Raw genomic sequence first — 25,568 nt, forward strand, 5'->3', positions numbered from 1 at the left:
GGTGTTATTTCGTAAAAAAACTCAAAAATAGCTTTGAGTTTGGTGTATGGTTGAAGATGATTTTTACACCATAAATGGGTTTTGGTGTATGGCTGACTTATGTACTCCACCGTCCCTCTTTAGCTTGTAGTTGATTCATATTCCTTTTAAATTTTCCATTGTAGCTGAGTCATTTTTTTGGCAAAAGGCAACACATTTCTTTTTGCTAACTTTATCATTTCTCTTACTTTATTCTAGTTTCATCTTTCTACTTTTTACCTTTTTTATTTTATTCTCTTTTTCATTTAACTCATTTACACAATTTCTTAAATCTTGTACAAAAAAGAAATGTTTCTATTAAAGAGGGACGAAATGATCATTTTTTTAAAATATTATACAAAACTCCCATTTGGACCATTATTGAGCTCAAAACTTCACTCTTTAGTCCACTTGCAATAAAACTTGGGCCATTCAAATCGTCATCCTCGATGGACTTTATCCCAAACTTCTTGAATTAATCCATTAAGGGGTATTCGGTTGTAAGATTATATCCCACAATTAAATATATAGTGTGTTTGGTTCATGAGATTCAATCGTAGATGGATAAGTATTTGATAATTAATCATAACTAATCCATATGACTAAAATAATCTCACGACTCAATCTTAAATTATGTCGTAGCATTATTTTATCTAGAAAATCGAATGCCACCTAAGCGTATATTTAAACTTCTTTGTTCAAGCTCTTGTGATCGGTCCAACAAACACTTCGATTGACTTTTGAAACATCCAACCATTGGTAGCCATCTAGCGAAAACACTCATAGTCATTGCATGGATTATTGTTATTGGAGAATTATGTTGCAATCGTGTGGATACATGAACATTACATATACAAGAGAAAATAAAATAAAATATAAAGAGAAATTGAAGGATAATAAAATTTTGTTGTTGATAAAAAGGGGAAGAGAGGAAAAATAGAGTTAGAAAAAGGTGGGGAAGTGTCGTTGTAGTCCTAGCCCAGTTGAGTCACGTAAAGAGTGTGAAAGACTGAATGATAAGAGAGAAATAGTAAAATAAAAATATATTGATTTGCCTAATGGTGAAAAGTGTCCAAGTATGATAGCCAAACTTTGTAATTCTGTTGGTATTTATATTCACAAATAAATTGGATTTGGATAAGAAATTTTAATATAATTAGTTCCAGGTGGTATTGATTCAAATCATACTTATATAATTCACATTTATTTATTTATACATTTATAAAAGGTGAGTGCTTTAATTTGAATTTTTACTAATTATGTGGATGAATTTATATATTTACAAGTTTTGGGTTAAATTTTGAATATTTATAACTTTTAGGCATAACTATATTAATTCATATAAAGGCATGACCATTTTAATGCAGATTCGTTTTAATAGTAAATTTTATATCAATATTTAATGTAGCAAAGTAACTGAAAATTTGTGAGATGATGCTTTCAATGGCTAAAATTGCTGCCAGTTAATTTTCAAAATTTATTATTAATATAATAGTGTAAATAATGGAACGTCCAACTTTATTACGCATTTAATATCCAAATTTATGTAGATTAAATTTTAAGATTTGGAGCGTTATATTATAGAGTATCTCATTTTATTTTAGGTGAGTGAATGTAAGTCAGTTTCTTTTAGAATTAATGAAGTTGTTTCATTATATGGTTAAATACTGAAAGTGACCGAGAGATAACCTCCCCTATTCATCTTCTCTTTCGTGTCAATGATTACCATTTATTTTATATTATAGATAATATTACACAAAATATTTTTTTTCATTTTTTTCATATTATAGATAATATTATACAAAAAAAAAATCATTTTTTTAATTTAAGTGAGTGGATGTAGATCAATTTCTGTAAAATAATTTTTTTTTGTGCTTGGTATCATTCTGACTCTTTAGTAATATCTTTTTTTTTGCACAACTTTATGCACCTTATGATAATCAATCATCCCTTTTGAGTGGGAGTAGTCCGTGTTTATAAAATTTATAAATGTATTTATTATAAACTTTTTTTATCATGCATGGTAATTGTAGTAATTAGTGTTTTTAAGTTATTTTAATTGATTATATTTGTACTTTTGTAGCATTTTATGGTTTTTCGTTCTTTTAATGTATTGAAATTTTATTTTAATTCATAATTTTATTTAAGATTAAATCAAATATAAAAAATTAAATGTTAGTAGTAGTATTTAACACGAAATTTTATTTAATTTAAATATTCCTCAAATTAAATTTTAGTAGTGATAATAATAATTTAATTTGTAATTTATAAATATTAAGTTTTATACAGTTTTATATGTGATTTATTAACTCTGTGTAGTTTAATCTTTTATCATTTTATTTATTTAAATAACTTTTTTATGTAAAAAAAAAAAATCAGTGAGCCGTGCAACTCACGGGGTCGATACTAGTTCACTTAAAAATGGATCTCATCAACTGTTACAAAATTGGAGTTGGTACAAATTTGATCTAAACTGTATGACCGTTGGAATTAAGCAATATCTCTTCCTCATTTGGCATATCTACCATGAAAAGTTGAATATTCGATTTCGAGTTCACTTTATATATTCCCCTCGTACTCCACACGAAAGAACACCCACTGGAAACGACGCAGCATCTCCAGTGCTGACTGATATTGCAAACACAGTGAGGTAGTTATGGCGAAGATGGGTGGATAGCTTGTACGTCCATGTGCAACGCACGATAAGATTGCTCCCGATCACCCAAACATACACCTGCAACGTTCCAAACGTACAAGTACATCACAACCTACTTGCATATTACACTAAGCAAAAATATCATTTTCTTAATGTATCAAAGTGTTCCCTTACCCACTTCCTCCCATGTAACAAGTGTGATACGATTTGTGGTTTGCTGAACTTGAAAATCCAAGTGAAACAGCTGCTCGATAACGAAAGTAAAAAAAGAGTATTGTTACAGATTTGTCAATTTAATCGCATGGATATTCGGAAATCAAATACATGAATTTTGTTTTCTATGCATACCTCAAGTCCCAATCCCGTGTAATATCCCAGTAGAACGAGTACAAAGAGTTCAATACACTCGACTCGATATTAGCCATAGAGGTCGATAAATATTTGTCCAACTTTCAGGGTAAACATGATACTTGAGGGCTGCGGTTGAATACTTTAAGCTGAAACAAAAATATTTAACGACGCAAACAAAATATGATAACGCGGCCATTATATAAAGTATAAACCGAGGCATAAAGTGGTTTTATTAATTGCAACTTCTTCAAGCAAATGCGATGAAAAAGCATACTGTTTAGAAGACCAGTCTTCTCTCTTGTATCCTTGTACTGCCGAAGACATTGGAAGAAACGGAAAATATAAGGCAAAACAAGAACTATTGGTATTGCGATAGAGTGACTCCCGCAAACATAGTCTGCCTCAAACCATGCGATGGTAGCAACCTGCACATACATGAAACCTCAGAGCCGAGTTGGAAAAGCTTTATGAATATAAATTTCTTACTATTCCACTATGCAATTAATTCATACATATAAGAGGGACTTTTGTACTACTACATCCTTCATCCCACTCTAACTGACTCATTTTTCTTTCAGGGATGTCCCATTCTAGATGACACATTCTATAAAATAGAAATACCGCTCTCTTTTATCTCGCTTACTTTATCCTCTTTCCACTTAATTCACACACATGGCGCAATCGCTAATAAACTCGGCCATATCGCGACGCATGGATACGATCTTGTGGTTCATGGTGTGCACTCCGTTGCTATATCTTGTAGTATAGGGTTCATTATATCTTCGAAAGTGATGGGAGTAGGCATGAAGACGAAGGATGAGAACACCAATGATACGTATTCGTTAAGGATTAATACGTATTGAGAAATAATTTGGAGCGTAAAGAATAAGAATGAAAGGTCACTGGGAGAGAAGAGAGGAGAGCTCACGACCGTGAGAATGATAAAATAAAGAAAATAATCAAATCCTAACAAACTAACTCTTTTCTTAATCTATTCTAGTCTTAACAATTTAAAAAAGAAATCATAAAAATACTAAATATTAATATATAAATAATTAACTACATTCATAGTATTATACATATAAGAATATATTCGAATGAAAAACCTACAACAATATGGAGTACTTAAAATATAAGAATATATTTCGTATAAAAACCCTACAAGGCTACAACAATAAGTTTTGGAAGGCCCAACATTCACTTTTTCATTTCTAAATTCTAACAGCATTCATCGGCCCAACTCTAATTATTGGTCCAATATCACTCTCGCGCGAACACATTTATGGGGAAAACAAAAATATACTGTATGTTTTACTCCACAGCATTAAAATTATTGCGAGATTATCATATATACCAATAAAATATGAATATCCAAAATCAACAAATTAAGAAAAATCTGTATAGATCGTTCTCAATTTCTTTTTGTCACAAAGAAATTGCACCCCATTTACCCCAATTTCTCTAAAACTTGTTGAGTTTTGTTTTGCTATCAAAGCATGTAACTGAACAAAGTAAGAGTGGCCCTAGTAGATTGAATATAAATTGCAAATAATCTTTTTTTATTAAGTCATATACAAAGAAATTATAGTACTACAAAATTTATGATAGTTACTACATAGAAATATCATCCGTTGATAACTATCTTAAATATAATAAAATAAATTATTAATATAATGATTAATTATTAATTTAAGATAGTTATCAAAAATAATAGAATCTACTCATAATTATGGCACATGCGAAGTGTATACGTGCGTAAAAACCACATAAAAGTGTGTGTGTGTGTACGTTAAATAAAATAAGGAGGGATACTGGATACACGATAATTGACCGATATACATTTTAGTATATCTTTTGATGCTAAAAGATATGTGGGACTATAGCACTTCAATAGCACTTCAATAATATTTTATACGTGCCGACTTGCCTATCTACTAGTATATCTAATTTTATTCTTGAAATGATGAGTGCATTAATTCAAAGCCAGCAACAAGGAATTCTAATTCCAACTTTGCAACCAATAATTGTCTTCGTCAAGATTAATTATATATTTATATTACAAGTGACGATTTATTTAGAATTCTATTTATCATAAACTGGCTAGTCTAGAACAGTCTCACATGATATACAAATATTAAGTTTATACTTTATAGATTATATGTGATTTTTTTATTACAATAATTTTATTGATATTCTCTCCCTCCCACTTGTGTCTACATTATCGAGTGACATGAGATGATAAAAGGATTTGTTAGGTGAAATAAGAGCATCTCCAACCATTACATTAAACTCAAACTCATTTTAGTGTGTCACACTAAGGGCTCGTTTGATAGGTGGTGTGGGATATTGTCAAGGTAGGGCCCGATAGAGATTTATGTCCTAGTTATGGAACAAAAATGATTTTGCTTTTGTGTGTTTGATAAGCTAGTTAAATAATTCTATATAAGCCACTTATGTTTGATAGAAAATTTTTATATCAAGATAATAATAAGTATTTACCTATTTATCCTTCTAAAATATTCATTATCCCTAAGGTGCTCTTACTCTACCCTAGGTGGGAAACAACCAAGAAGAGTCTTTCTCCCTCGCCTTTTCTCCCCTCCTCTTTCTTGCAGCGGCCAGCAGCTACTTTTGTAATTCTGTTGGATTAAAATTGAAGAATCTCTTGCATTGTTATATGAAAGATAAAGCAGGCTTCCTTCCAAGTGGATCTAAAAGAGAAAATATATGTACTGAAAAAAAAATCACCTTCTTCATAATCTAAAAGGGAGAAACATATGTGCTCAAAATCAGTCACAACAAAAACATGACGGCTGCTAGCTTGAATTTAGTGGAGCTAATTACCATCGAAATCAACATAATCACGAAAAAAATCGCCAAAATATTCCCCAGATCGGAAAACCTCCATCGGCCGGGAGCTGTAGATCCTCCCTCCAAAAATTAACAAAGACATAGATATGACAACAAAAAAATATACATCTAATGAAATTTTCGTAGTTGCTGGGGTGATTAGCTTGGAGAAAAGTTGGAGATGAAAGAAGATTTGGAGATGGAAGAAGGAATGACAAAGGGTATGAATGGTATAGTTTCCTATATCTGGATACACCCAATACAAGGCGGATTGCTATACCACAAAAGTTGTAAGTTACAAATCCATACATTTCTAGCCAATTTCAGCGGGCCTAGACGGGTCATACCAATAAACAAGGGCTTGTGTGGTGGGCTAAATAGGTTATCAAATTGTCGAAAATATGAAGATATATATCTATTTCTAGGCATTACTAAGTTATCAAACGAGCCCTAATTATTGAGTTTGCTCTAACCATTTACACTAAACTCAAATCCAAAAGAATATTCCTCACCCATTAACATTTTATACTTTTCAATTATACCTATATATTTTATCTAAATTACACACTAACCCCATGACACTTTGTCAATATCTAAAATTAACTTAAATAATGGAGGTATAATATATATATGATTTATTAATTAATAAATTACAAAATTTAGAAAATTTAAATACAATAAAAATTACTATAAAAAAATATTACAACGTACACATAAAATAACTAAACTCAAAATTAAAATTCATTTAAAAATACCACAAGTACCTAAAACATACTACGACGTACTCATTAAATAACTAAAACTCAATGTTCGAAATTTGCATATTGTTCCATAAATGGTCAACTAGTGCATTTTGAAGTTCAAGATAAATACTTTTATTTCTTATTGCATCATATCGAGTTAAATACTCTTGAAATTGAGCATCTTCATTTATCGTCATCTCAACTTCTAGTTGTAGCACCTCTCTAGTATCTTTAACTTTTTGTTATATTAAAGGAAAAATTTATTTTCAAATATAGAAAATGGATATCTCAAGTAAAACAAACTAAAAAAGAAAAAAGGACATTAAATGAGACGAAGAAGTGTTTTTTATTCAATGTTATGACAAGAAACATAGTCCTGCAATCATGTTCATTAATTCATTATTTGGTAGTATAACCATGCATATGTGCTTGTTTGTCTTTATGTGGTTTTTATGTCCACACCCTCCAATTTATTAATCCATTATTGAGAAACTAATCAATTGTAATAACTGTTTTTTTGTCGGTGTTAAGATTTTAAATTACTGTAGGACACCGAAATCTCAACAAGAAAAAAAACAGTCAACTTTAATCATGTAATGAATTTCATTATTAGTATAAAAAGTGGATATGTATGAAGTTAGGTATAAAATGAGCAGTTTACCTTACATTAATAACCAAAAATTGGAAATAAATAGGAATTTATTAAGTCAAGGTGGTCCGAATGCCGTACAGACGTACAGCTTGGGCTGCAAGTTGAACTGGATTGCCATTTTCAAATATAAGAGCATCTCCGGTGGGAGGACTTCCCGCACGTCCTTCCCGTCGCCCTTTCCAAATACACCACCTGCAACGTTATAAGGACTTCTCACTGCACAATCCGCCCTTTTCATTGCCCTTCCCGCGCGGACTTCCCGCAATTAAAAGAATTCACAAATATTCAATTTACGTTACGGAATTAAAATTACATAAACATTAAAAAAAAATTACAATTCAAACAAAAGAAAATTAAAATATCAAAGTCTACCCCTCCGCGTCCAAAGCTCTTCTATGATATCATTCTGAAGTTGTATATGGGCTTGGGTTTGCCGCATGTCAGCAAATGCACACATCTGATCGGCCTCTTCTTGAGGTACCCCCATACGTACATTCGCGGTAGCCACGCCGTGGCTTGGACCGCCCCCCGTAGCATCTTCATTGGTCCACTGAGTCAGTTCAGGACATTCGCTTTCGACAATCATGTTATGCATAATAATACATGCATACATGACATCGTCGATGCTGTCCATATACCACATCCGTGAGGGACCCTTCACTACCGCCCATCAACTCTAGAGCATACCAAATGTCCGCTCCACGTCCTTGCACGCTGCCTCCTGACGAGCCGCAAAGTAGATCTTCCTATCTTCTAATGGGCATCTAATCGTCTTCACAAAGATGGACCAGTTTGGGTATATCCCATCCGCCAAATAGTATCTCATATTGTGCTGGTTGTCGTTAGCGACGAAATTGATGCCGGGACCAACGCCATTGCAATGATCGTTGAACAGGGGCGATGACTGGAGGACGTTGATGTCGTTGTTCGACCCGGCTACTCCAAAATAAGCATGTCATATCCATAGCCGGTAGTCAGCTACAGCTTCAAGGACCATCGTGGGATGCTTGCCTTTGAAGCCGCTAGTGTACATCCCTTTCCAGGCGGCGGGGCAGTTCTTCCACTCCCAATACATACAATATATGCTGCCCAACATCCCGAGAAACCCGTGCACCAAACCGTGCATATCTATCCGCTGCTGGTAGTCTGTGGGGCTGGGATTCTGAAGATACCAATCCCTGAATATCTCTCTAATGCCCTGGCAAAAAAAATCCAGACGCTCGATGGTTGTCGACTCGCCAATGTGGAGGTACTCGTCGAACATGTCGGCCGCGCCTCCGTACGCAGTTGCCTGATTGCGGCAGTGCAATTCTTTATGGGCGTGTGACCGGGTTTGCCAACCGCATCCTCCCTGAACCTGAAATACCCGTATCGATGCTCTAAAGCACTCACGATACGCATAAACAGAGGACGATGCATCCTAAAACGTCGCCGGAATATGGCATCATTAAAACGCGGCTGCGGAGCTAAGTAGTCCTGAAATAACTGATGGTGTGCAGCGATATGGTCCCGAGGTACTATATTTCGACGACTGATCGGCTAAGGTACTGTCGCCTGCTGCTGCCGCTGGATCGCCTGACCTAGCAGGCGATCTATCGCCCCTGTCATAGCGACCTGCAACTCGTCATTATCACTATCACTATCACTATTGCTCCCGCCCTTGCCACTCGTACCTCTACCAGCCATTCTAGATATACTTGACAACCGAAATTTAGATTTAGAGAGAGAAACTTGTTAACACAAGTGGTGCGAATGAAATGGAATTCAACGAGCCGTGTATATAGAGTAAAAAAAAAATTAGATACCTGATGTCCGCGCCTCGCCACAATGGCGGACGTCCGCCCGCCCTTCCCGCGAAAGCCGCGGCCTTCCCGTGTCCTCTCAGGACGTTCGCGTCCTCCCCTTCGAGCCACAATGGCGCCCTTCCTCACTTCCCCGAAGCCTATCTGAAGGGCGACGAGAAGTCCGCCATTTAAGATTCTCTAACTTCCTCAAAGTACATCTCATAATAAATGATTTGATTTTGCAAAGAAAATATAAGTCGAATAAGTAATTTAATGTGAATTCTAACTTTTTTTAATGGTATAGACATTATCTGGTAGTAGTATAAAATAAGAATGAATGAGAGAATTGGATAAGAGTATGGAACGAGTCAAAATGTGCTGAATCATAAAGATATGAATTTATTAAGGGATAAGTTACGAAAAATAGAATGACTTAGATGAACGAACGTGTCCATTGATTCAAGATATTTCAACCGTATTCTTTGTTGAAGTAATGACTAGCTAGATGAACATGTCGTAATACGATTAAATAACAGAAGGTACAGAGAAATAAAAAAAAATAGTGGTATGTATAATCATCCAATAAAAATACGAGCATATGATATATAGCACAAGAATTAAAATAAAATAAGTAGTATTGGAGGGTAGTGAGATCATTATTATTATTATTATTATTATTATTATTATTATTATTATAGTAATAATATAAGTTGTTATTAACTTGATTTATAAGTGTAATAAATTGTGATAATTTTCTATAAATAAAATATTTTTATTTTAATAAGATGAATAAAAATGAAAGTATATATATTTTTATGTGATATAGGGAGTACCACGGTCGGTATGTATTGCCTAGGTCGCCGCAAACATTGACACAATAAGTTTAGTAGCTGCCTTTTATCAACAGAGCAATCGAATTCAAAGCACAAAAAAGTTCAGTCCACTTACCCAAATTAGAAAACATACATTAAGGCGAATTTGATTAATTTTTAATATATTAATTTGACCGTCGTTTGCCTGATCTCAAGAGTGAAGACTAAAATGTCATACTACGTATTTCGAATGGAACACGAATATCAATAGAATGAACTCTTAAAATGGCCCTTAAATTTTGCCATTTAGACTTGTGTGAGTCGTAAATTTTAAAAATATCATTTATAGTTACTGGATTTTAATATTTGCATTTTTTTTTTTTACTTTTTGCATTTTTTCGATCTAAAATGCCTCTCATGAAGGATGTTTTATTACTCTTTCTCTCACATTTATATAAGTTTATTCTCTACTTTCATTTGTATTAGTTTAGTAGTAATATTTTTATTTTGTAATTGAGTGCTTAATATCTTTCACATTATCTCCATTCAATTATGTTTAATATAATTAATTATAAATAAATATGTAGTACTTAGTTAAAATTTAAATTAACGTGCTAAGAATAATCATTTATTCATGAAAATATTGATTTGTAAAACTTCCTCCAAAAGAGGGGAAATTGCAACTTGCCGAAAATTGTAAACTAGTACTCCCTCCGTCCCACTTAAAATGCAACATTTGGGAACCGGCACAGGATTTTATGTAGTGTTGTTTTGTGAGTTAATGAAGAGAGAATAAAGTAAGAGAGATGAAAAAGTAGAGATAGAGTTGTTTCCATTTTAGGAAACGTTTCATTTTTAATGGGACAACCAGAAATGGAAAACGTTTCATTTTTAATGGGACAGAGGGAGTATATTATATGCAAATGTATATTTCACCTTTATTTAAACTGTAAAAAGAATTAAAATAGATTATGACTTATACTTGAATCTTAATGAGACGAATTAGTAAATGAAATGAAAATTTTGAATTTACCAACACGAATGAGTTAATAAAAAAATATTAAAAATAAAAATTATTTACATGCAAAATATATAGAGAGAGAAATTAAAGTGTGTTAATATAAATGAATTTATAAAAGAAAAGTATAAAAATACCCTGCATGGTTTGGGGGCATTTCGGTTCAAAAAAATAAAGAATGTGCAAAACAACCTACGTGCAAATATCAAAGTTCAGAGACCGCTAATGACATTTTTAAAGTCCAGTGACCATATAAGCGCAAACGGCAGAATCAAAGAACCTTTCAACGATTTTTTTTCTAGTTCACTCATGTAAAGAAATGTGTCATCTTGACTAAGACGGAGGAAGTATTATTATTAACGTGTGAATTGTTGGCTCTTATATTTAAAAATGCTATCACTCTTTACTTCATTAAAATATTAAATTTTTTAAAAAACAATGTAATTTATGATTACTCTAAAAGTGAAGAAAACGCGGCATTTTAGAAAATTTTCTTAAGACTTTTGAAATGTGAATCACTTTTTGTTATAAATTATTATATTTATTGATTCGATTTAGTTTTAAGGAAATAGAATACGTGCTTTATAAATTGATTTTTGTTCTAAGTTAAAATCCAATATTCAAACTTCAAATTTTTTATTTCACTTTTCTTAGTTATATAAAAAGTTGACTTTTTAAATTTATTTTATTACGAGAATTCGAGAATAAAAATAAAGTTCCCTTCTAAATTTTTTTATTTAATTGATTATGAAAATTTGAGAATAAAAATGTGAAAATAGATGGATTGTAATAGGGGTGTGATCTGTTGTTAACTTTTCTTAAGTTGCTAACTTGCTAACTAATTAATGCAATGTATTAAAAATGTCAACACGATAATACTAAAATGTCAACATAAACTTAAGTTGATATTTTAATACATTATGTTGACATTGATATTTAAATGTCAATACAACTTATTAAAATATCAACACAAATACGTGTTGACATTTTAATATGATCGTGTTGACATTTTTAATACACAACATTGATGAGTTAGTAAGTTAGCAATTTAAGAAAAGTTAGCATCTTAACGCATCCCGAATTGTAATATGTGTAGTTTAATTTTACAAAAAATTATGTAATTTATTAGAAGAAGATTAATTTCGTTTCTTAAATTTGAGTTTGAGGGGTCGGGTTAAGTTTATTTTTTTAGGTGGGTTTGATTTAAGATTCTAGGATTAAATTTGGAAGTTGATATTAGGAGAAAGACATTTGTTTGTATTCATTTGGGATGTTAATTCAATTTGAAATTCATGAATATAGGGTTATACTCTCTCTTTCCTAAGATATTAGACCTTTATTTTTTTTTGGGATGTCCCAACATATTTGAGTCATTTTTATTTATGGTAAAAATTTTCTTCACTACCAACTCCACTTATACTACTAAACAACATTTCCTAAATTTCTGTGCCCAAAAGAAAGGATTCTAATATCTAGGACGGAGGAGTATATGGTTAAAAATTTATAATCCAAAAAATTACAATTTGAGGAGCCTTAAACCGAATAACTCGCAATCCTACAGGGTTAGCGTGAATCCGAGCGCGTTTGTCGTTATTGGCATGTCAAGCTATAATTAAATATCACCTATAGTTTTCATCTTCTTATTTCACCCTTTGATTGATATGCGGTTGATTAAACGCTATTATCACCATATAAAAAATGGAGTCCATACCAAAACTTTTTTCTACGTTTGCCCTTGATCACACCCCAAGACAACTCTATTTGTTGATGTTTTTATAAGTACTAAAATTGATTGCATTTGGAAAAATCAATTAAAGAATAGTGAAAGGCAAAATAGGATATCACATCCACATTAGCTTAATGTGATAACTTTGATAACTAAGCAACACATTATATTAAAAATCTCAATACATTGACATAAGTATGTCAACGCAAATTCAGACATTTATATTTAAGACGGTATAGGTGGAACCAGACCCAGTTCACGACGTCGTCTGATTAAGACGAAGGCAGCCAAGGCTATCCGTAGAGGAGCTGCCTCTTGCAATCCGGATATTTGGTGAACGCCAACACTACCCCTACGGTGGAAAGACAAAAATTTGTGGATGATTCGGTTGTTGTAGCCCTCCAACAAAAATTGGGTCTAAACCCGAACACGTCGCCGCCATCACCAGATGAGTAATTTTTTTTTACTATGTGCTTTTTAGGATTTTAATATACTAATTTCTAATTTTTAATTTTTAGGAATTTGTAATATAATTTTTGGTATTTTCAATGAAGTTTTATTAATGAAATGTTTTTTTATTAATTGTATTTTAAATTGAAGAAATAAATGGTGAGACTCATAAATGATGGAAGAAAGAGATGATTAAGTGATCTCTCGCCATCAATTCACGCAAAAACACTTAATGAAAATATTCTGGATAAATATATGTGAATTTTGAAAATGGTTGCAAGTGTTGAATAAGAGATGGTATAAAAAATGATGCATGCTCATAAATTGTGGAAAATATAAATGGATAAACAATGACTTTTGTGGATGATCTTAACTAACTTTCTAAAGGACACATGTCTAGATATGCTCAAGGTTTATAGTTCGGGCAATTAACCATGAAACCGTAATCAGTGGTTATGGTTCCAAATTGGAACCTTGAGATTTAAACGGAACCTAAACCGTCAGTTTTGGAACCGTGGTTCGATTCAGGTTCCAAAATTCAAGAACCGAAACTGTGCCTGAACTACCGATTTCGGACGGTTCCAGACTAGAACCGCGAAAAAATCACCGAAAAACTGTGAAATCGAGCCGGAACCGTAAAAAACCACCGAAAACCGGCGGTTCCGACCAAAATTGTAACCACAAAACACTCTCTCGGTGCAGTTCTGGTTCAATAATTTTGGGCACAGATTTTTAGGAGTGCAAAAGTAGAGAGAAAAAGTAGGAGATGAGATAAAACAAGAGAGCTCTAGTATTATTTTTTTTGACAAAAAAGAAAATGTGTAGCCTAAAAATGAATAATAAATTTTTATTAGTATAATTTAAACTATGACACTGCATGGAATTGACTTGTAGACAAGTCAAGACAGTGTATTTAGTATCGTTGTTACGTGTTGGCGCGTTTTTTTGAGTCACATCCACGTTCATGACCGACTACAAAATTTTGTTGGTTGACCCTCTTAGTCTTACATTTATTTTTTCACTGGAAATTTATATCTCCAAATTGAATTTCTTTATTCGTGGGTGACTCTTCATGGAAGCAGCCTGAGACTTGCGTTCTTTGACCAAAATCTATACACACACAATCAGATTGTATATATATATAGCCTGCTTTCGAATGTTTTTAATTTTCCCTGTATTTGGCTGCTGTTAAAGGCGAAAACTTTTCCACTACAAAGAAAAACAAAGTGCTTAAAAATCCAATCTTTGAATCTTCGTGGGTAGAAATCTTTGAATCAGACCCACCATTTCCATTTTTTCTGCATTCCCATTTCAAGAAAATATTCAGAAACTTCTCACTAGAATTCAAACTAACTCCCCTTCCCCTTCTTGCACGCCTGCTCCTTCGTATTTGAAGGTTTAGAAGACTCTAATAGTCAATTCCATTACTCCTATACATATATATAGGTGTGGATTTGTATCATTATTGCATCCACACATCACAAATAATAGATATCTGACTTCAAGATTAACCTAGGGTTCCTCAATTTTTGGTAAGAGATTCTTGTTTTTTGGATAATAGCATGATTGAATGCTCTTTTTGCTGACATGTGTGTATTGCTTTAGGTGGGGGAGTGAAATTTGATGGGATTATCTCTCTCATTGCTTGTATCAGCTTGGCAAGAAACTGTGAACCATAGGCTTTTCAATTTGGCTTTTGGTGTTGATTTTGGGGGTGGAAAAATGTTGAGAACCAATAGTTTTGGGAAATCAGGAGGGTCTGTGGCCATGACCATAACAAAAGGGCTTAACACCATGACCAGGAAGAATTCCATAAAATTGATCAACTGTGAGCCTGTTAAACTGGTTCTTGAAACCTCACTTTCATTCAAGGACTTGGTTCAAGATATAAGGAAATCAGATGGTGCTAATAAGTTGGTGTCTGCTGTTGATCTCCCGGAGCCTGCTGTAATGTTCTCCCCGCACCCTGTTAGTGAGCTGGATGCAGCTGCAGTGAAACTCCAGAAGGTGTACAAGAGCTACCGGACTAGGCGAAACCTTGCTGATTGTGCAGTTGTTGTGGAGGAGCTATGGTGTGTGTCCATTCTTGATCATATATATTTGTTGCCCCTCTCATGTTATTTGTTTTGCTCACTTGAGATGGCTGGTGATGTGTATAGGTGGAAGGCCTTGGACTTTGCTGCTTTGAAACGGAGCTCTGTCTCGTTCTTTAACGTCGAGAAGCCAGAGACTGCTGTCTCGCGCTGGGCTAGAGCGCGCACCAGAGCTGCCAAGGTTGGATTTTGGATTATTCAACTTACATTTTGATTCTTTGATGACTTTATTTTTGTGATCAGTATTAGAGCTAATTGTTTGAATGTGTTGCAGGTGGGAAAGGGGTTGTCTAAGGATGAAAAGGCTCAAAAACTGGCACTTCAGCACTGGCTTGAAGCTGTAAGTTTTGACATCTATGAATTCCATTTGTCCAAACAAAAGTTTTTTTTATGAATCTCATATTCTGATATATAATGTTGAGTTAGGGTTCTGATGTTATCTCAACTCCTCTGCAGATTGATCCGCGTCATCGTTATGGACACAATTTGCACATCTACTATGATGTGTGGTTCAAGAGCGAGAGCGTGCAGCCTTTCTTCTACTGGCTGGACGTTGGAGACGGGAAGGAAGTGAATATCGAGAAATGCCCAAGAACCAATCTGCAAAAGCAATGCATCACTTATCTAGGACCAGTAAGTCTCTAGTCATCGATGAATCCTCTGCATTCCAAGTTTTGATTCGTTGAGCTTGTACTTACTGAAGTGTATCTTTATGATTCTGTTTCGACAGAAGGAGAGGGAATCGTATGAAGTCGTGGTTGAGGATGGAAAGCTTATGTACAAAGAAAATGGTATGTTGGTGGAAACCGTCGAGGGATCAAAGTGGATCTTTGTTCTTAGCACAACAAGAACTCTGTACATCGGGCAGAAGAAGAAGGGAGTTTTCCAGCATTCGAGTTTCTTAGCCGGAGGAGCCATCACAGCAGCTGGAAGATTGGTGGCCCATGGAGGTGTTCTTGAGGTAAACAAACTAAAGACAAGAGATGATAAACACATCATTTTTCATGTAAACTAACAATGCTGCTGATCATTTGCAGGCAATTTGGCCATACAGTGGTCACTATCTTCCCACGGAAGAAAACTTCAAAGAGTTCATAAGCTTCCTCGAGGAGCACTCTGTTGATCTTGCAGACGTCAAGGTATACATTCGCTACATTTTCCAATCAGTTCCAACTTGCCATGATGATATGATGTGAAAATACGAAGCTTCGCTGATTCGTGCGTTTGGTGCAGAGATGCGCTACTGATGATGACCGTCCTCCTGTTACGAACGAGCTGCCAATTTCGCGGAACACATCACAGAGCAACCTCAGCCAACAGGAGAACGCCACCACACGCGATCAAGACGTTCCATCAATGGAGCCACTGCGTGATCACGAAGATAAGATTGGATTCAACTTTGCCAAGCGTATGTCGTGCAAGTGGAGCACAGGAACTGGGCCGAGGATCGGGTGTGTGAGGGAGTATCCCACGGAGCTACAAACACGAGCACTTGAACAAGTGAATCTTTCACCGAGGGTGGCGAATGGATGCCTTGGCAACTACGGGCCAATCCCTTCACCCCGGCCTAGTCCAAAGCTTCGACTTTCTCCTAGAGTTTCGTACATGGGACTGCCCAGTCCGAGGACTCCCATAGCTGCAGCTAACTGAGGAAGAGAAACACCTTCTTCAATAAGAGAACTAACTTAAATCTTTCTTCTTTTATTCAGTTAATAAGTTTGTAAATGTCTCATTTGCATGCCAAGTCTTCTTTTTTCCAGTTTTGGCTGCTTTTGACCGTTGCAAACTAAGGATTAGTGTGATGTATTGTTTCATTTTTTTGGGTGACGAAATTCATGTATGTTAAGATGTTGGACAATTCCTCTTGTATTGAAATGAAGAAACAAAGCTACAAAATACAAGGTGCTTACAAAATACATATACACACACATACATATAAGCGAAATTTCAACATACAAATACGAACACACACACGTGAGCACATTCATTTAGTACAGTTTATCGTTATTTTGTTTTAAATTTATTTAATATATTTATTTTTATTTTAATACATTAGTAACGTTATTAATTCAACGAATGTAGAGTTGCCAAATGGGCTGGAGTTGATGCTGGCATAACGTCATAAGTATCGTTATGCCGGAGTTGATGTTGTATCCAATATATGTTTTGATCAAGCTTGTATTGTACATCAATATATCTTGATGTTATTCCCAATATATGTTATGATCAAGTTTATATTGTATATCAATATATCTAGTTGGAATTTATTCTATACAATATACTTTCTACTTCCACGAAAAATATACTTCATTGTGAATGATATGAGTTTCAACGTGCAATTGGTAAAGTAAGAGAGAAGATAAAAAAGTATGATAGAAGTGGTGTTAGTGGAATGTGAGGTCCATATTATTAGTAGTGTTTAATTGTGTTAGGTAACAAATGTAAAGTCTTTTTTTAAACTTGGTCTATTTTTCGTGGACAATCAAAAAATGGCAAATTTAGTCTATTTTTCGTGGACGAGGGAGTATAAAACAGTTTCACAACTCTTAGCACTCTTTAGAAAAAGAATTAAATTGAGCGAGTAGCGGTCTTGATTAAGTAATGATCTTATACGATCTTAAACACGAGAAATGAATAAATAGAAAAAGTGCCAGATTATGTGATCTGGATTTGTATAGTAAATTAATATTATAGTGACATCTGAAATTGGACTAATTTAACTAAGTACGGTCTATTAGAACAAAATGTATTCACATCTCATTATATTGGTAGCCAAACTCATTAAAAACTACTTCATCCATCCATGGAAGATGATCTATTTGTTGGGCGGCAAATTTTTTTATGAAACTTTAGTTGTGTTGAGTGAAAATAATAAAGTAAGAAAGAAGAAATAAAATAGAAATGAAACATTAATTCAAATCGAAGTTTCCGTACAGACCATACAAAAACTTTAATTTGTGTGTTTAAATACTCCCTCCGTCTCATTGGTTCAAATCGAAGTTTCTGTACAGACGGTACAAGACACTTCAGACGAGACATCAAGATAGAAGAAAATTGGTCCTTAAACAGCCAAAGAGGGTACTACCATTTGTTAGCAAAAGTCGCGTTTGTTTTATGTATCGAGGAAAAAACACAAAATCCACATCCAGTTAACCATAAATCTTTACCAGCCTTGTAAACAAATGTTCTTCAGACGAATGCATGATTAACTCAATTAGTGCCTTCTAAATCCAGTCTTATCGGACCTCAAGAACTCCCTGTCGAAGAAGATTTACCCCTTTCCTTAGCATATTTGGGAAGTGAGTTCCCAACGCTAGGATTCTTATATCCACGCTCGATTTTGGCTCTCTTAGGAAAATACAAGTCATCGGGGTTAAGAGGTAAGGAGCCAGGATCAAGTTCAAATGAACCTACCGGCACTCCCTCTCGTTCCGTGCCAGTCAATTTGAAACTGGGAACACAGTGGGAGAATTTGTACAGCTCTGTCAGCCCTATCAGAAATGAATTACTCTCACTTTGGTCTGCTCTCTGGAAAAGGCTCACAAATCCACTAACCTTTTCCAAATGAGCAACTTTTATGCCAATACCTTCAGCAAAATCAGAGAGCACCTCTACAATTTCATATCTGAATTCCTTATGATTCTCTGGGTTGGAACTCCAACTGATGCCCCAGTCTCTGAAAAGAGCCCAGACCTCGCCTACTCTCGGGTATATGAAAAAAGAACCTTTCTTTTTGCCTTTTATACAATGCACTTGATGAGAAAGTGACAAGCATTCTGATATAGTATCAGGTTTACCAAGTTTAAAGCTTCCACAACCAACAGGTAACTCCCTCTCTACCCATCTTTTACAGGAATCATGTATAGGAACAGCTTCCAGCCATGTAATATGCAATTTAAACGGAGAAGAGCGTACCTTCCTCACCTTAGCATAGAATCTTGGCATGCTATCGAACGTATCATAACAAGCCCAAAACTGATTCGCACAAAATAGGCTTTCATCGTGCATCTTCTCAAAATTGTAAAATTCTGGATCAGGACACTCCAAATAGCCTGTATCTGAATCATTACTTGAAGATAAATCTATGTCAGAGCTTTCAATTTCCACTACACTAGACCCACTGCCAGTTTCGCCTCTGATCTCATCTTCTTTGTCAGAGCTCTTATTCTTTTCCTTCAAACCTTCTTTGGGGTGATCAGCTCCTGTCTCTTTGTTTTCATTGCCATCCTTATGCTTCACAACATCTGCCTCTTCGCTTGTTTGAGCTCTCTTAAGAGGTCTAGAATGATAATCTTCATCAGCTTTCTTGTACGATACATGCTCTAGCTCAGTATCAGAATCATCACTGTATTGTATCACTAACTTCCTCACCCTCTTCTTGCCTTCCGTCCCGGTCTTCAAATTTTCAGCACTACTAGCTACCTTGATACTCTCGGAACAACCTCCTTTTCGGACACCTGCCTCTGGTTGAACACTTTTCATGCTGGCATCCCCTTGTGATCCAGCTTTGATATTTTGCACACCATTTTCCCGATTTTCATGACTAGTCTCTTGAGAACTATTAACTTGTGATCCAGACACTGAAGAGATATTTTGCAAACTATTTTCACGATTTGCCGGATTAGTCTCTTGAAAACTATCAACGTGTGATCCAGACACTGAAGACACTTGGATATTTTGCACACCATTTTCATGATTTTCCGGATCAGTCTCTTGAGAACTATCAACTTGAGAACTATCAACTTGGTGTATATCAGGTTTTGATGGCACATGCTGAGAGCCTTGGTTCCCCGAACTAGTTGAGGAAACACAAGGAGCAGTCATTTCATATGCATCAAAACTCTTATGGCATTTGATGCACTGCAAACATCTGTTGATATATTGTCTCAGATACTGGTAGATTACTTTGCAGAACGGGCATTGTGTCCAGAAAACCGAGGTAGAGTCCGTATTTTGATCTCGATTCAGGCTGCTGAAACCATCAGATGCATTTCTGTTTTGAGCACCATATTGATTATTTTCCTGAAAGCTTCTGTTAGTCTGATGATTCGGAGGGTTTGTAGTAGATCCGGACCAGGCATTTATCTTACTGTCGTATGCATATTTCTTTGCTGGATCTGAAAGCAATGCATTTGCTTCACAAATCAACTTAAAAGCCCCCTCAGCACCAGGGAATTGATTCTTATCTGGATGCAGAATAAGTGCTAGCCGGCGATATTGTTTCTTGATCGCAGCCTCGTCATCCGACTTTTCAACTTGAAGGATTCCGTACCAGTCCTTTTCGGATCCTAGAATAATTTTCTGAGCTGAGCAGTGCACATCACAGATGCTCAGCATCTGCGTAATATATTCGAGTTTCCGGTAGAGGTTTTTTCCCTTCAAAGCAATCTTACGGGCGCCTTCGAAGTCATTGCTCTGCATCTTCTTCTCAGCAATTTCCTTGGCCCTGATAGCCTCATCTTTGTTGCAATCCATTGAAAATAACCTAATTTCCAAATTCAACAATGAGCTATCTAAGTACACCACACATGTAGATTGTCAAGTACTTCATCTTCAAACAATTCATGAACATTACTTACAACATTGTGTAAGCTAACAGTTTGATGTCATTAGTAAAATAGAAATATAACATAACCGCAAGGCACAGCCAAATACCCAATAATTGGAAAAACACATATAAATAATAGTAGTAGTAGTAATTAATATTCATAATAACTACTAAACCTACTCAAAATCTAGGAGATCAATTCTATCTCAAAACAATTACCAATAAACAAGACTCTGTCAACAACTAATAAATAACTAAAGATAATGCTGGAAAAGTGAAGAAGCCGATTCGTATCAATAAATTTCCCAAATAAAACTTATTTTATTCATAATATTTGCTTATACTATTAAATTCTAGTAAAAGTGTAATGACTAAATTAACACACAGATTGCCAAAATCCAGAAGTATATCAACTTTACTTAAATAACTGTTGTCGTTAAGTATAGAACAAGATTTATCCCTGCAAATATGAAAAAGTCTCATCTACCTCAGCTGGAGGTATGAAAGAAGAGTGATGTCATGATATAGCATAAAAACAGTATAATTGAAGAAATCACGCTACAATAAACGCATAATATAGAACTAATCAAACATTTCTGCACTTCAATTTTCATACTCCGACTCAAAATGCAGAGACAGAGTTAACGAATCTCACACCATGCAACCAAGTAACGTACCTTATGTGTGGCTTCAGAGAAAAGAGTTAACGAGTGAGAAGGGAGGTGAATGTTTCCATGTAATGTTTCAACGAAGATTTGTGCAAAAGAGAAGGGATGAAAGGAAAGAGAAATTCAATTCATCATAAATTGTGATTAGCCCATACACCTAAATGAGGGTTTGTGGTCACACACCTATTGTGTGTGAGTTGTGTGGTGAGTGAGTGGTGAAATGAGGGTTTTTTGGTCATAACAAAAGTTATGGAACAATCTAGAATATGGATTTAGAGTTGGACCAAACTTCATTACATAGGCCCTATGGGCCTTATTTCTCTTAAAATATAAACAATGATACACTTAGGTCATTCACAACCCTATATTTTATTCATATCTTCACCATCTCATTTCTACACTATCCATATGCTTCGTACTATTTTTTACTTCATTTCTTGATCATGAGATAACATATGCATCCCGCTTTTTACTTCTCTCTCTTAAACTTCTTTTCTCTTAACTATACATGGTATTTTTATTTTTTTCCAAGCAATTTAATTTAAATTTAGATTAAATATTTTAAAATATAAAAAATGACATATTACTAAAAAAAAAATCAAAATTTACAATTTATTTTAAGTGATAAAATACATAGTCCTAAAATCGAAGCGTTCATGGAAATTCGATCCACTAATGGTTGTCAAATGTCGCTCAAATATGATTTGATCTTCGTAGAGTTGGGTTTGGGCGACAGAATCACGCGTAGTTTCCCGATGAGCTAATCGCTCGCGAAATGACATCGATGCATTCTGGCGTGGGGAACTACTTGCAGTGGAGTTGTTGGTCAAACCAATTTTCCACTTCCAGTCATTCATCTTCAATTATGATGTTGTAAAGACAATGCACGCATGTATGATTTCAGTGAAGTTTTGCAGAAACCAAGAAAGACCCAGAGCTTTGATAATCGCGAACCGTACTTGTAGAACCTTGAACGCTCTTTCAACATCTTTCCGAGTAGGATCTTGACTTTGCGTAAAAAGAACCGTTTGGGATTTTGTGGCATGTTGAGCGTCTTCACGAAGGTTGGTCACCTCGGATAGATCCCATTGGTGAGGTAGTACCTCATGTTGTATTTACAGTTATTGACCGTGAATGACATCGACAGTGCTATACCTTCTAAAACTTGATTGAATAGGTTGGATTGGTTGAGGACATTCATATCGTTGTTCGATCCCGGGACCCCGAAATACGCATAAATCCATAGGCGGTAGTCGGCGACCGCCTCTAGCACAATCGTCGGGTGGGTGCCTTTGTAGCTACTAGTATATGCCCTTCTCCATGTCGTGGGACAATTCTTCCAATGTCAAATGCATACAGTCAATGCTATCAAACATCCCGAGCAAGTTGTGTACTACTTCGTGAAGACGAAGCAATTGTTGACAATCGTTGGTGGTGGATTTTTTTTAAATATAAAAAATCACTTTTTATTTAAAAAATTGATTTTTTAAATTAAAAAAAATAAATAACTATTATTTCACAACGATCCATACTAAAAGACGGATCCGTGAATTTGTGAAGACTATATTTTGTAGAATATAATCCTTCTGCACAGAAGGAACGCCTCTGGGCGGTTTCCTCATGCTATCTTTCTTTTTGCAGTAGTAGGAAATAAAATTTATTTTTCTATTTTTTTGGAATTTTTCCAATTAAAAGAAAAAAAGTAATTTCAACGAATCACATCGTGCCACGTGTAAGGGTGGCGCACTAGATCATGTCTCGGCAAGCCAAGATCGAGCCAACAACAAGCTGCATTGCGGATTGCCCTTAGGACCCGATCAACTTAATCATAGATGGATAATCATATGATTATGAAGTTATAGCAACCGAATGACACCTTAACCTCAAACTAGTAATACTATTGGTTTTGAACTATTGAGGCTAATTGGCTATGTTTTTTAATAAAAAAAACATATTACTACCTTCGTCTTTGCAAAATAATTTTTTTTGAAATGACATTAGTTTAATTGTATAACTGATGAAGTAAGAGATAGAGAGATAATTAAAAAAAATATTGAAGTATTGTTAATTGAGAATGAGTCTCACTTTATTAAAGAGAAATTTATTTTTTTAAAGTAAAAAAAATATAGAAAGTTTCCCTTTTTAATTTTAAGAGACAAGACAAGAATAGATTAGTTTCTTTAAATAACGGATGGAGTATTGTGCGATTCCGTTAACAAGTAGTATAAATTTGATTGATTCTACATTTATAATCTATACATATATAAAATGCGAGTTTTGGATTAAATATTGAATATTTAAAAGTTTTGGGTGAAATTTTAAATACTCATTGTTATTGAACGTTTCTTAAGAATTTGATATCAACGTAATTGTAATCACCATAAAATAAAGTAATACTAATTTTCATTCAAATTCTCAATGATTATTGTAACGGTTTTCCGCTAATTAAAATATTAAATTACATACAAATAACTAGCGTTTAATTTTAGAAAGTTAACTAGCATTGAATAATGTAAATTTAGCACCGTTACATAATTAGAGAATTAACCTATCCTATTTAAATTCATGGCTATAAATATATGGCCCATACGTGCAAATACCATATTGTATTAAGCAAAATTCTTACCACAAGTTTAGGAAAAGAGAATGGCCGTTGAAGTTGTCCTCATTGCAATAGTTGAGTATTGTAATTGTGTGACAAGAATTTTCAAGCAACCCCTACATTTCATATTTTTTGATACGTTGGAGGGTGAATTTTGTATGTAAAATGTAAATGGAGAGCTTATTATGATGGTCTTTGGGTGTGTAGATGACCCTAATTGCTCGGCTGTAGTTCATCGTCGAGTTCAAGGAAGCTTGGGTAGAGAAGGTAATCAACAAAAAATAACATCTTGTGATTAGTTATATCTATAACGTCTTTTTTGATATTTTTTTTCATTTAAATTAAGATCCGTATTCTTTTTTTGAACTATAAAAATATGACATGTGGTATTATAAATTCACTCACTCTTTATTTTCTATTACATGTCACTGAATTTTCGATAAACTTTATTCTTTGGATGCATCTTTCGATTGGATAGATTTGATTAATTATCATTATTTATGTAAATGCAGGGATTATACATACTACGTGGATTGTGGTGTTAGAGGTAATTGTTTAAGCATAAATTTTAAATCATTTCATGTAAGTTTGAGATTTGTAGTTTATTTCGATAATTGATATTGAGCTACCAATATTTTCTTTATTTAATTATTAATCTAAAACTTAAAGTAACACTATCTTTTGAGATAACGAATTTAATGTCGAATCTCCAATTGATCGAGAATAAGAAGAAAATGGGATGGATACGTAAGCTGCGGCAGAAGTATATTGCAGAAGAAATTAACATCTGAGTGAAGAAGAAGATTTGACAATGTGTTTATGTTAAATTAATGTTTTATTTATTTATTTGTTTGTTTAATTTATAACTATTTTTATGTTTGACTTCAGAAATAATTTTCATGCATAATTATTATAAGCAACATGTCTTTTTTTTCGTGAGAGAGAGTATGTGAATGTTTTGAAAATTTTAATTTGTATCTAGGAGATTGATGCAAATAAATTTTCCAAATCTTATGAACTTCGTATTGTAAATTTTTTTATGTCCCCCATACTTAACTACTTTATCTCTATATTTTATTGACTCTTTAGTATTGATGATTATCTCTACTTTTATTGATGTGTATGGTATTGAAGCATTTATATTGTCTATTAATACAATGTAAAATTATGTTTGTTGTTTTGTGGTAGACATTAATACAATATAAAATTATGATTATTATTTTTTGATATAGAATAAAATGGTCATTTAAATTGCTTTATACATCTATGATTTTTAAAGCACTTGGTTGATTTATAAAGTTGTTTAATTATATGTTTTAGGGTTGTTCGTTTAAATAGTATTACACATCTGTAATTTTTTAACCATGAGATCATATAATTGTATATGATTTTAAGCAATTAATTAGTTCAAAATATGAAGTTACAGTGATGAAATTAAATCAATCCGTGCATCGCACGGGCGTGATACTAGTAGCAAATAAAAAATGAATGTAATTAATAAGTAGTTAGATAAGATTTCATAATTGTACACAATTTTTGATGGAATGATTACATCTTTCAAGTTTTTACGTTAAAGAATCATCGCCCCATGAAGTAG

At 34.0% G+C, this 25,568-nt stretch overlaps 2 protein-coding genes and 1 long non-coding RNA gene across 3 annotated transcripts; 1 reads left to right on the forward strand and 2 right to left on the reverse strand.

Annotated features, from left to right (window-relative positions):
* Positions 1-7,544: 7,544 nt before the first annotated feature.
* Positions 7,545-9,292, reverse strand: LOC148926593 (uncharacterized). Its single transcript, XR_016130122.1, has 2 exons — positions 9,076-9,292; positions 7,545-8,966 (listed from the first exon to the last, which is right to left on the reverse strand). It is a non-coding gene; the product is annotated as an uncharacterized LOC148926593 (long non-coding RNA).
* A 4,933-nt stretch (positions 9,293-14,225) lies between these two features.
* Positions 14,226-17,054, forward strand: LOC125190348 (IQ domain-containing protein IQM1-like). Its single transcript, XM_048087627.2, has 8 exons — positions 14,226-14,592; positions 14,666-15,132; positions 15,220-15,334; positions 15,428-15,493; positions 15,610-15,786; positions 15,884-16,114; positions 16,191-16,292; positions 16,387-17,054. The coding sequence occupies exons 2-8, from the start codon at positions 14,684-14,686 to the stop codon at positions 16,801-16,803; spliced, it is 1,557 nt and encodes a 518-aa protein (XP_047943584.1). The 5' UTR covers positions 14,226-14,592; positions 14,666-14,683; the 3' UTR covers positions 16,804-17,054.
* Positions 17,055-18,037: 983 nt separating this feature from the next.
* On the reverse strand, positions 18,038-21,554 carry LOC125187629 (uncharacterized). The gene is made up of 2 exons (XM_048084250.2): positions 21,379-21,554; positions 18,038-20,638 (listed from the first exon to the last, which is right to left on the reverse strand). Exon 2 carries the CDS (start codon positions 20,626-20,628, stop codon positions 18,400-18,402), a length of 2,229 nt encoding a protein of 742 aa, XP_047940207.1. The 5' UTR covers positions 20,629-20,638; positions 21,379-21,554; the 3' UTR covers positions 18,038-18,399.
* Positions 21,555-25,568: the final 4,014 nt, after the last annotated feature.

The sequence above is a fragment of the Salvia hispanica genome, chromosome 5 (genome assembly GCF_029641045.1).
Source record: "Salvia hispanica isolate PSC_SH4W2 chromosome 5, Shi_PSC_v1, whole genome shotgun sequence".
Taxonomy (NCBI): Eukaryota; Viridiplantae; Streptophyta; class Magnoliopsida; order Lamiales; family Lamiaceae; genus Salvia; species Salvia hispanica.